The sequence below is a fragment of the Gopherus evgoodei genome, chromosome 2 (genome assembly GCF_007399415.2).
Source record: "Gopherus evgoodei ecotype Sinaloan lineage chromosome 2, rGopEvg1_v1.p, whole genome shotgun sequence".
NCBI lineage: Eukaryota > Metazoa > Chordata > Testudines > Testudinidae > Gopherus > Gopherus evgoodei.
The window spans coordinates 255,288,428-255,301,316 of NC_044323.1; the positions used below are offsets into that span (position 1 = coordinate 255,288,428).

Consider the following 12,889-nt stretch of genomic DNA (forward strand, 5'->3'; position numbering starts at 1 on the left):
AAAGCAGTGAATTTCTAGCACCTGAAAGTTGGTGAGAACATTAAGCGAAAGTCTTCACTGAAAAGCTATTTTGTGTTCAATGAAGGAACCTTTTTTATTATATTCATATATCTTCTTAAGGGTGCTTAAGAGCAGTGCAGGCTTTAATGTAGGTCTGAGCTTTTGGCTGCAGGTTTGAGGGATAGAGCTTCTTGATGCTAAATGTACAAGTTCAAGTTTTCTCTTCTTGAGTGGATCCTGCATGTGAACAAATTTGGCCAAACAAGATAGGAAGATAAAGGCAGCTTTTTAGCTATATGTCATTGAGTCTTAAAGATAGATTGACCTTCTTCTGTGCAGAGAAAGCTGTTTAATCTTTCACAAGATGGATTAGGTTTCTCCTCTTAAAGAATGGATCAAGAAGTGGCATGAATGTGCACACACTAATTGGATCAGTGTACTTGTACATTTCAGACCAAAGGGAAAGGTGCCAAGAAACTCCTTACTGTTATGAGTAGTTGGTAATGTTGTGCCTCTTGGAGAACGAATGTGAACAGTAGTCTGCTTGGCATCACTATTTCATTAGTGAAGTGGAAGAATCTAGCAGGATATAGTCAATTAGAGCAATACTTTATTAAAAGAATCAAAATATTTGGACCAGTAAGACTGAATAATTGCTTTTTAAATAGAGACCAGGGGTGAAATTCTGGTCCCACTGAAGTGGAGGACAGTTTACCAGTGACTTCAAGAGAGCCACAATTTAACTTCTGGTCCTTCTTAAATATCTATAGTTTCTTTTGTCCACAAAATTGATTTACCTGATGAATATGGGGTCTGTTTTTTGTTCTCTGTGGTCATTTGATTTTTTTAAAAAAATTATTTGAAGGGGAGTTGCCTTTAAATTTAGTTTCAACCACTGCTAGATCAGCTTCCGCATGCTTTTTATAGGAATATGTCTAGTGTTTTATGTACTACTGACAAAAGATGAAAAAGTAAGAAGTACAGTATCCTATTTGCTATCCTTTCTCTGTGTAGTTTTACTGTATCATTTTAATTAAGTAAATGTCTGTTTACATTCTTGATGTAAACACATCAATTTCCATTGACTGTTGGAGATTTGAAGCTTTATGGGACAGTGCAGACATTCCCGTATCAGAGGGAGAAAACCAAACATGCTCAGTGGCTCAATGCCTTTCTCGCCAACTGAGGAGTGGTATTGGTGGATTCCTTTCATTGTTCTTTCTTGGGAGAAGAGTGGACACAGTGTCTATTATAGTCTGGTGAAGAGTGGACACAGTGTCTATTAGTCTGGTCTTTGTACATGAATCAAAAATGCACCCTACAGTTCATAGTTTGCTGGACTGTTCATTATTGCCTCAAACCCATGTTAACACACTTCAGTGCAGTTGTGTTATCTAGCTCAGCATGGAAAGTCTAGTTCTTTCATTACCATTTTAGGGCAGATATGAAATTACAGGAGGGTAATGTTGCCTTGACAGAATTATGAAGACAAATTGGCTAATTTCAGCTGGTATTGAATGCAGCTCCTCACGTATTACCAGTACTTCCTGCAGGAAGCACATTACACCTGTGCTGCAGAGACTCTACTGGCTTCCATTTCATGCAAGTCAGCGTGTTGGCATTGATCTACAAAGCTCTCTTATTGTTTTGTATTCTGTGTATCTCAGAAAGATCCTCTCCTCTTGGTTTTTAACTCAGAGGTTGTGATGACATGCTCAAGATGACAAGCTCTAGAAATAATCAGTGGGGGGTTGGGAAGATGAAGTTCACAGTGGAAATTCCCCAGACAATTTTGGTCTGACACAAGTTTTGACCTTCACAGCATGTTAGAAACCCTGTTTCTTATTCTAGGCTTTTGTCAGGGCTGAGTAAGGGTGAGTAGATTCAGATTAGGTGAACTTTGACTTTTGTTTTGTATGGAGTTTTTAAAGACTGCATTGTGTGTACATCTCGAATGTCATGTTAGGTATGGTTTATAAATCAAAATGTATAAAGAAGCTGTGTGCATGGAAGGGAATTTAATAGTCTCAGTCATTGATATCTGGTTTGTAAAAAGATAATAGGGTGACTGACAAGCAGCAAGAAAATGTGTTTTAAAGAAAATTTAAATTGAAGTTTCCTAGGTAAGAAGAGAGCTGTCTAATAAATAAATAACTATGGAAGTGTTTAGACTGTAGTCAAATAATACAAATCATAAAAAAAAATGTATTGCCAAAAAGGGACATATTTTAGGAAGTTTGTGCGTTTGTGCTTATACATCTGAAAATTCAGAGTTAGGAGGAGCAGAAACGGTCTCTTTACCACTAACTGAATTTAACAGCCTTGTCTCTCCTTGAAAAAGCTTCAAAATAAATTTAAAAAAAAGAACATTCTAATCACCTTGGGCAGTCAGAAAAAAGTCATCCTTAACAGAGAAAAAAAGTGTAAATGATCATTTGAAAGCATATAGAAGTTTCACTAAAATAAGGGGGATAATGCAGATAATATATTTAAACAAAACCTGAGTGAAGTTCAGGAAGAACAGAATCTGAAAGGGAATCTTCAGAAGTTCTCTTTTTGTTCTGTGTAGTTTTTATCATGTTCATTGCCCTATTTAGCCCAATCAAATTATTTTTCTCAATTGAATAAATGAAAAATGTGTTTCTCTCCCTGATCAACTGCAGAAAGTTTTGACAAGAAAAAGAACTAACACCCTTCTGCCTGAAGAGAAAAGATCCTGATTGACAAGTCAAAGATTTACTGTGCATCTGAATAGACTTTGCACAATCACGATTATTGTATATTTTGTCATAATTTTTAGGTGTCTTTATGATTCCAGATTACCTTCATGCTCCTTTTCTTATTTGTTACCTTCCAATTTTTGCTTAATATGGGTTTTTGAAAGATGGGATGAGTCAGATGAAGGGTCCCATGTGTTATTTAAAATGTGTTCTGAAAAACTTGAGAACACAGAAGAGTGTTTCAAACTTCTAACCCAATGCTTTCTAATGCTAAAAAGTATTATTGCTATGGAATGTAAGTGCTTCATGTGCACCAGGTCCTTCAACTTTTTCTGGTAACTCTGATGTTCTCACAATTCTTCATAGAGTTCTATTTAACAATGAATCGATAAGGACTCCACTAACGGACTTCATACTTCGTTCTGGTTATGCATCCAGTCTCTTGTGAAATCGTCAACATTATCTACCCTCTTTTCTGAAGCATCAGTTTTAGATGAGTGAGGGTGATTCAAGGTCATGATTACAGAAAGATTTGCATTAAGCAGGGTGTTTGATATCCTCTTCAAGGAGGTTTGAGGAGGATATAGATGTGCTTTTTCTGCTGAGCAAACAGCATCTCAAACAGCTGCAACCAATGGAGATTGAGGTAGATGACCAGAACGAAGAGTCCTTTCTTTTTCATATCCTCTGCTTTAGGAATCTCCACTGTATGAGAACCTGAGACTCCTTTAGACTCCTTCTCATCTCTGTTGGTTTCTTTAGGAAGACCAGTTAATCAGTAGTTGCTTAGGCATCTATAAACTCTCCTCCCTCCCTCCCCCCCTCATGCACACACTCATACTGTTGTGACATCATACAAAATCTCCCCTCACCCCCAACCAACACCTCACAGATATTCTGATAACATCTCTTTGTAGTCTTTCCAGTCCTTAGTTATTGTAAGCCAATCAGTCTCATTTAATTTTTCATAGTTCTTTCTGGACACACTTCTGAGGAGAAAACTTATTTGTATAGTTCTGAGAGAACCTCAGTTTCAACAAGTTAATAAGACATTCTAAGGTACCAGTGCCTATCCAGCTGTCTCAAGAGCTATAAATTGTATATACCCCTTATGGTAGTCTCACCAAGTTCCCATGAGCTTTTGAAGATTTAATTATAAACTGACTAAAATAGATGTCTTTGATAACTGGGGACCTATTTTAAATTGACAGCCTTTGTGAAGAATATTTTTTGGTATAAGAATGGCATCTGAAAGAGCCCTTGTTTCTGCAGCCTTTTAAAAGGATGTTTAATAATGTCTGATGCAATCAGTACTTGACCCTTTGTCTAATAGCAAAGTATTTGGATTTATTGCTGTGCCTAAATTGGATTTGTGTTTATGAATGTACAATGTTCAGTGTCACTTGAATCAAACAATATTTTACATGTGTAATCAGCTGCAAATTATATCTGCAAATTTTTTTAAGAGTCATCAAAAGAATAATTGCACTCCAAGGTGCAAAATTAAATGTTGCATTGTTGTCCTACAATTTTCATATTCACCTACATGGTATCTTCCAGTAAAGAACAAACCAGAAAAACCTACCTTTTTTCAAGTTGTTTTTTCTGTCTGCAAATTTACTTTGCTTGCTGCTGTCTGAGCTGCCTTATCTTCTCTCACCTGTGGCCTGATCCATGAATTAGTCACGTATGTCAGTGATATTGTGTCACCTGCTACTTAGCAAGTATGGAAGCTTTGTTTCCTGGGATGTTGTCAGATATGTCAGTTGTACCATAAATATAAGAACCAATCTCTTCAAGTTTATACAATTAAGGTTGTTTCTCTGTGTTTTCAGACTGGTAGGACCAAATCATGTGGTGTAAATGAGTGCAGCTCTCTTGACAGCAGTGGAACTGCACTGATTTACTGAGGATCTGGACCTTCATTTTTAATGTCTTTCATATGTACTTGGGGCCTGGAAGAATCTCTCCTTCTGCCAGGAAGGCATAGTCTCAGCTTTGTGTGGCCACTACTCATGTCCCAGTGCATATTAGCTAGGAGAAGGAAATGGCTGTCTGATAATTGGCAGGTCTACCCCTTCTACCTGCTACCCTCCTTCTACTCTTCCCATCTTACCGCTGGGTGGAAAATTTGAGGGAGGCACCAGAACCTTCACGTGTCTATCAAACCTAACTACTGGAGCAGCAGCCTGGGGACTCACCCAGAAGGAATGGTGGTTCAGGGGATTGAGAATGGCTTTTCACCTCTGGCTCCCCAGCTGAAACCATTCTAGAATGGTAAATTAGCTACCATCTACCATCTAATGGCTGTTTGACCTGTATGAAATGAGTTGGTGGTTCAGTCCAGCATGAAGTAGACAGATGTCCACAGTATGGTTGCCTCGTTGACTGTCTCAACAGAGAACCTGTGGGTTGAGTGGACATAGAAATGGAATGATCATCTTATCCCTCCAGGTGAAGACGGAGGCACATGAGCAGAGAGTGTGGGGAAGCTTTCACTGTCATTGAACCCTTTGTGCCCATATCATGGATAATCAGAGAATTTCAGCCCTCTGGGCTGTCAGCCTATCATTCTTCATGTTCTCTACACTAACACTGCTGCAAAAGAACGGTGTACTCATCAGAAATCTGGCTAAAGCTACTGCTTATTTAGAGTGGACAGAGTCCAGACTCTACCTCATCAGTGTTTATAATCTCACCTTTTTTCTTTCTCTACCCCCAGAGTCATTGGTTTCCTTGAAGCTTTTGTGTGCATAAAGTTTGGTCAAGAGCTCTTCTCCAAAACACAAATATTGTATGTTGTGTTTTGGCTTCTTTGTGTGGTAAGTGAGACTTCTCGCCCATGAAACACAGTGCCCAGCAATTCCTTGAGGCCTCCATCCTGCAAACCTTATATACCTGAGTAGTGTGTACATATACAAGAACTCCTGCTGAATTCAGTAAGTAAGGACTTTAAAACCCAGTAAGAGTTGCAGATGTGAGCCCTAATACTCTGAAAATTGTTAATGGTGCAATGAATTCGTAAATACTCTTTCTTTAATAAACACATTGGATTTACTAATATTCTCAGAAACAAAGGGCCAAACTCTCTCAAATGGAGTAGCTGCATTGACTCTCTGCAATTAAACCAGTAGAAATCTTGGCCCAAAGTTCTGTAAACATTTTTATGTTGTTTTTTCCACCCTCTTGTAGGCTGTTACGACTTTCCTGTGTTTATATGGAATGGTTTGGTATGCAGAGTACTCTGGCCACCGAGAAAAGGTACTTTGGTGGGGACTCAATTTTTATTTTAAGCCAAAATTAAACTGCAACACAGCCACATTGTTATACGTTCTTGTAAAGAGAATTCTGACATAGGAATCAGGGTGTGATCCAGAGTCCTTTGAAGTGAGTTGGAAACGCTTCCATTGAAGTCGGTTGCTTTGGAGTGGGCCCAAAGTGTGTTGTTGTCTTCAAGGAGCACTGTAATCCTAGCTGTACAAAATAAGGCTAAAACTTTATCAAGGTTGGAATAATAAATAACTAATGTCTCCACTGTCTACCTGAAAAGACAAGAAGAATATGAAAAATATTGAGAAAAGCTTGTTAAAGGACAGACCACCTCGGAGCTGTTGCTTTATTGCCATTTTACGGTCCTGATGTTGTATCAGCCATTTGTGCTTGATAATGAGATGGGGAAAGACCTGTACTTCCATTAGCATTTTTGTCAGAATTCTTGCTGCAGCTTTAATGCTACAAGTCCTAACCGAAAATGTAGTGGAAAGGAGAAGTGGAGATTGATTCAGCCTCCCAATGACATGTGTCCTCCTTGTCTTTACAGACCTTATCAGAAAGTGAGGACAGCCCATACAGCCCAGATGCCTCATGGCTTCATTCAAAATTCACTAAAGGTACTGCTGCTTTGCATGCACATTTTGAGTGTCGTTTCAGTGGGAATACAGCTCAGTCCTAACAAATGTATCTTGAGAAACCTACAGTATAGGTTATTTGATCTACTTTCTAACCCTTACAATTCAGGTGCATATAGAAATGAGCTGCAAAGCCACTTTTATTTTTCCCCACTGATTTTCTTTCCATTCATTAGAATGTGATTTAATTTTTAATGGAACAAATGGCTCCTCTGCCTGTTGCTGTTCCATTCCCTCCTGACAGTGAATGTTTGAGATTGGAAAATTTCACTATCTTGTTGGGCAGGTTTTCTCACTGAACATCCCCTGTATGGCTTCAAGTGAACAATGTAAGATGTGCTTTTATGCCTGCTTGTTAGTGAGCAAGCAGGAATGTGCCCAGGAGCTTATGTTCCTACGGACCCTTACTAATGGCTTCACTACATGAACATTTAGTTCATGGCAAGTTGGGGTGCCAATCTATCCTGCACTAGCCTGCCACAGACTAGCTGTCCATGTGGACCCTACTGATGTCCATTTTGTTTCAAAGAGAACTAGATCAAAGTATATTAGTTAATTAACAAACCTAATGCAGTTCAGCAGGGTTCACGCAGTTAGTCAGCCACTTTTTATTGCAATGAGGGTCAAATAGGCAGCCTGTTTTCTCCTTCTCACACTTTAGTGAGGACATTCCTATGGAAAAAGGACAAGATTAGCATCTGGAAACTACCATTCAGAGGTTACATTCCAGGTGTATTTACATCATTAAACCAATATTTTCTTTTCATTGTAACTTTCTAGAGTCCTGACACTTAAAGCACTTACACATGTTTTTCTTCAGTTGCGTGCCTAGATTTCCTAGGTTGCCTGTATTGATTTCTTTTTGGTTTGTTATTTAAAGAAGCATGTTAGATTGATTTATTTTAAAAATACATACATTAAAATAGATTTTTCAAGCATAGAAAAAGAAAATAATCTAATTGCTGGTTTAAAAACATTAACAGTGTGCCCTGACTTCATCAGAGTTATCTGCTCAATGGCAAATTTTCTGCTAAAGTGTGCAAGAGGTTAATACCAGTGTATATTAATCATCATCAGACCTTGCTACCTGCACAGGGCTAATGTGTGTGGCAAAGATGCAAAATGAGAGATACTAAACATTATTCGTGGAGGAAACTTAGTGATGTGGGGATTCATTCCATAATTCTCTTCAACCTCAGTTTCATGGTTCTTAATTTCTAATATAAATAATTGTCAACAATGTGAGGGAGATGGCAAATTTGAATGTGGATTAAAATGAGTGACATCAGTTTAAATGAGGAACACTTCAGCATCACATTTTAGTTTGTTAAATTTTTGAAGTTGCCTGGAGAGAGGTTTTCTTGCAGAATCTGACAGAATAAATGTTTTAATTTGGCCACTAGATGGAGTGCTAGTATCAAACAATAGTTTCAGCCTGCAATAATTACAGTAGTTTAGGACGTTACATATCTAGGAAACCTTAAAAACTAAAATGGTGAAGAATTGCTTTCAGTAGTCAGCTCCAAATCTTATATGTATTTTGATTTTCTTTGTAGGTACTGAAGATAGTCCACCAAAACATTCAGGCAACGTCGAGAGCCATTCATCTAGAAGAAGGAATCGTCATTCCAAAACAAAAGTAACCAATGGAATTGGCAAGAAATAAGATCAGTCTCTAAAGATGTTCCAGAGTGTGCCTACACATGAGAAGGAAAACTGGACCTGGTTCTGAATTCCCTATTAGAAGGTAATAAGAAACAGGTAGAAGATGGGGGAAATGTTTGCAGCAACTGAAGGGTCTAATACCTTTTAAAATGTAGCATCAGTGTATTGCAGATCATTGTCTGTTGCCATGTGCCATTCACTGACTTAAATCTAATTTCTTCAGCACTTGGCATTCAGAAACAAGTAGTAGTATGTTGAAAGGAAAAATAGTTTGCTCCTGGCAGGTATGTGAAGGTGTATGTTCAGGTATCACAATTTGCATTTTTAATATCTTTGTTAGTTGAGAACATTAACCCAAAGGCTAATGGATGATGACCAGATGTTTTTGGGGGGGTTGTTTGATTTGGGAGAGGGGAACGCCATGGGATTGGTTGGTTGTTTTTGTGTCTTTGTTTTGATTAGTTTCTTTGTTTTGAAATATACACAATCTTTGATTAAAAGCAGCCCTGCCCTTCATTCTCAATCAGATAACTAAACTTTTCCATATAATGGTTCCTTTTATTTTAAGTATTTTTTTTAAAAATTCCATATTTCTATCCAATTGCTCATTTTTATTTAATGATATCTCTCCACTCGGTGGCAGGATTTTACCAACTGGGGAATGTGTCCAGGTTTCTTATAAAGGTTGCAGAGTTAATTTCAAATGTTTCCTCGTTTCTGATTCTGTTCCCTATCCCATTTGTTAAAGCCTAATTCCAATGCCTATATGAAACTTGTTACACAGTAGCGAGGGCAGATGTAGTTTTGTTCAGTTTACTCCCCCTCTCCCCATTTACTGCTGTGTATTTGCTGCCATTAGCTGCACGTAGTGTTATGTGTACAGTACTAGTAGGTATTACTCTTTCAGTTGTGTCATACTTTGTAAAATACTTGCTCTTTGCTTTGCCTCAAGTTTTAAATAAGATTCACATTAAAGGCAGCTTGAAGGCTTTTGGTACTGCCCAGTCTGGTGACAAGGCAGCTTCTTCACGAAGTACTGTAGCTCACTTTTTGTAAGATTACAATCATTCGTAAAGACTCACTTTGTTGCTGCGAGTAGGAGGGGGGTCACACAATATTGTTGTGTTTAAACAGTGTTTTCCTATTTCCTAACATGCTATCAAATAGCAAACAGCAAAAAACCACATATTTGAAACATCCATACTAATTATGATCTCAAAGTGGGTGATTCCCTCAAACTGCAGCTAGCATAATGATTATTCTTTAAGTAAACCTGCGAGATCAGTCAGTTCCTGTACTGTTATCAGATTTTTTTTTGGTGCCAACTGGGTTGTGGGTCCTGTAACCCTAGAGAGCACAGCAAAGCAGACAGGTGAAGACAAATACATAACATCCATGAGTCACTAGTCCTTATAATAATTAAGATTTCATTTCTGATATATGCTGCTGTGATTTGCCACAGGTTATGTACTATAAAATGCTGTAAAGGATTTATCATACAAGCGTATGACACTCTAAATAGGAAAACCATTCTGTGTGTATTCCATGATGACAAATTATCAAAATTTTGAATGCATTTATTATGCTGCTGCCTAACTCATTAGAAGCCCTTTGAATTTTGTGCAGTCCAACACAAATGTACAACTTAAGAACTAACTTGTATTGAAAGCTGCTATATCATTTTTTTGCAACTATGTTGAATTTACAGGAAAAGGGTCTGGAAGACTTTTTGGATTTTTCTACAAATATTCTGTTTTCATTTATATTGCCAGTTCTGTGATCTGCGGCATCTCCATTTGTTCTTAGTATGCTGCTTATTGTTGAATGTATTTGCAAGTTTCTTTGGCTATTCAAATTTGTTACTTTTATATTTCACTTGTTTATAATTCAGTCACTGCAAGACTGAGGATGGCATTGTGAATTGTTTTTCCTATTGATTCAATACCAAAGCAAGAAGTTGAAGTTTAACATCATATTTACATTTTGTATTTCAGATGTATAATTTGTATTTAAAGGGCACAATTTTTCCAAAGTGAGAGCCCGTTTTGTACTTGCAAAATATGTGCACGCTCGCATTGTACATATAAAACACACCCTGGCTTGTGTAAACTGGGGCTTGTGTATAAAGTTATCCATTTCCCACACACAGCGGGTATATGCAAATGTTTTGCAAGAGCAGAATTGGTACTCGCATTTGGGAATTGGACCCTAAAAATTTAAAAAAGGAAATATGAAGAAAGTTGAAGGTTCATCTGTTAAAGGTTCTGACTTCTGAATTCTGTTACACTAGCACAGGTCAGACCAGTAAAACATAGGTCAGGACCTTCAACTCATAATGCCTATGGAAAAGGAATGTCCAGAAAAAACATCTTTCACATGTTTCCCCTGGTGTATTTTTGTTTGTACTCTTTTGAAGAATAAAGGGAGAGTGGGGGAGGTAGGGGGAAATTAAGTAAAATCTTTTAGACAGTTTGAAAAATGGCACTTTCTTCACTCCGCCAGCAATCCTGGCTGTGATTGACAAGTGTTCTGACAATTCATCTGCTGGCTGACAAGTGTTATTTCCACTCCATTTTCCATGGCAATGGGCCTTGCATTGGCACAAATAGGATGGTGCTTTTGACCACTGCTATAAATCTGAAGTAATTATCATTTCCCCCCTTATCGCTGTACTCCACATACAGTTCATGTGCAATGGCCAGTGAGAGTGATGAATAACTTGAGCTGTTCCATTAACTAATTTCCTTGTATCAAGAATTCTGCTGCTTGAATAGTCATTGTTACTGTTACAAATGCACTGTCCCTTTTTTTTACCCATTCTTTGTCCTTCCAGGTCTTCTCATCTTACCTTCCTTTTATTCTCTTCTCTCTCCTATTATTCTGTCCTCCAGTTTTAAAACAAGCTATTCCCTGCCATTGAATGGACTGAATTAGCCCTCCAGAGATGTTACTTAATGTCAGTCATTGAAGGGGGGCTAATTCAGTCCAGCATGGCATAAGCGAGGATAGTGGCAACGCTTTACAACACTGAGTGGATTTAATAGCAATAGACGGTTTTCAGGATGGGGAATGCTGGGAGGGTATACAATGAACCGGAAGCCACCAAAAGTGAACCTCACTACCAGCTGCCAGTATTAAACCTGGATGGAGAGCTGTGTAAATCAAACACAGTATCTAATAAAATACAGAGAGGAGCTTGATTTCTGTTCTTTTGTTACTCGGCTGTGAAGAAAATAGTTTGCTGTTTCATCTGTTAAAGCCTTGGTATTTACTACATTATCACAAGATGACACACCAATTACCATGTGTTTAACATTGTTTTTAATAGAATTGCTCTGTACTGATTGCAAAGTCTCGTATTTTGCAGTAACTCAGTAAAACAACCCTTGTCAACAATATGTGTTTGTCATCTATGTACAACAGGGCACAGCAGGTGATCACTTGTTAGAAACTGTTAATTTTTATACTACTAATTGCAGCCTGATGCGTTCATCCACTTCCATCATAGAACTGAGGCTATAACACTCTGGGGTCTCACTGCAATCTGCCACTTGAGAGGAGAGCAGACTTTTAAAATACATCAGTATTATGTATCAGAGGGGTAGCCGTGTTAATCTGGATCTGTAAAAGCAGCAAAGAATCCTGTGGCACCTTATAGACTAACAGACGTTTTGGAGCATGAGCTTTCGTGGGTGAATACCCACTTCTTCAGATGCATGTAGTGGAAATTTCCAGGGGCAGGTATATATATGCTAGCAAGCAAGCTAGAGATAACGAGGTCAGTTCAATCAGGGAGGATGAGGCCCTGTTCTAGCAGTTGAGGTGTGAAAACCAAGAGAGGAGAAACTGGTTCTGTAATTGGCAAGCCACTCACAGTCTTTGTTCAATCCTGAGCTGATGGTGTCAAATTTACAGATGAACTGAAGCTCAGCAGTTTCTCTTTGAAGTCTGGTCCTGAAGTTTTTTTTGCTGCAGGATGGCCACCTTAAGGTCTGCTATAGTGTGGCCAGGGAGGTTGAAGTGCTCTCCTACAGGTTTTTGTATATTGCCATTCCTAATGTCTGATTTGTGTCCATTTATCCTTTTCCGTAGAGACTGTCCAGTTTGGCCGATGTACATAGCAGAGGGGCATTGCTCGCATATGATGGCGTATATTACATTGGTGGATGTGCAGGTGAATGAACCGGTGATGGTGTGGCTGATCTGGTTAGGTCCTGTGATGGTGTCGCTGGTGTAGATATGTGGGCAGAGTTGGCATCGAGGTTTGTTGCATGGATTGGTTCCTGAGCTAGAGTTATTATGGTGCGGTGTGCAGTTACTGGTGAGAATATGTTTCAGGTTGGCAGGTTGTCTGTGGGCAAGGACTGGCCTGCCACCCAAAGCCTGTGAAAGTGTGGGATCATTGTCCAGGATGGGTTGTAGATTCTTGATGATGCGTTGGAGGGGTTTTAGCTGGGGGCTGTATGTGATGGCCAGTGGAGTCCTGTTGGTTTCTGTCAGTATTATGACAGCTTTCTCTTGTTTCTGACACTACTTCTCAGCTTTCTAGCAGGCAGAATACCTATGTTCTAGTAAACCTAGCTATTCATTTTGCAT

General features: G+C 38.6%; 1 protein-coding gene across 1 annotated transcript in view; it reads left to right on the top strand.

The window, feature by feature from the left end:
• PTDSS1 (phosphatidylserine synthase 1) overlaps positions 1-11,689 on the top strand; it is a 62,140-nt gene extending 50,451 nt beyond the window's left edge. The window contains exons 10-13 of the mRNA XM_030553523.1: positions 5,443-5,542; positions 5,913-5,981; positions 6,541-6,610; positions 8,185-11,689. Coding sequence (XP_030409383.1) covers positions 5,443-5,542; positions 5,913-5,981; positions 6,541-6,610; positions 8,185-8,294 — 349 coding nt within the window. The 3' untranslated portion in view covers positions 8,295-11,689. The remainder of the gene's footprint in view (positions 1-5,442; positions 5,543-5,912; positions 5,982-6,540; positions 6,611-8,184) is intronic.
• The last annotated feature ends 1,200 nt before the right edge of the window (positions 11,690-12,889 follow it).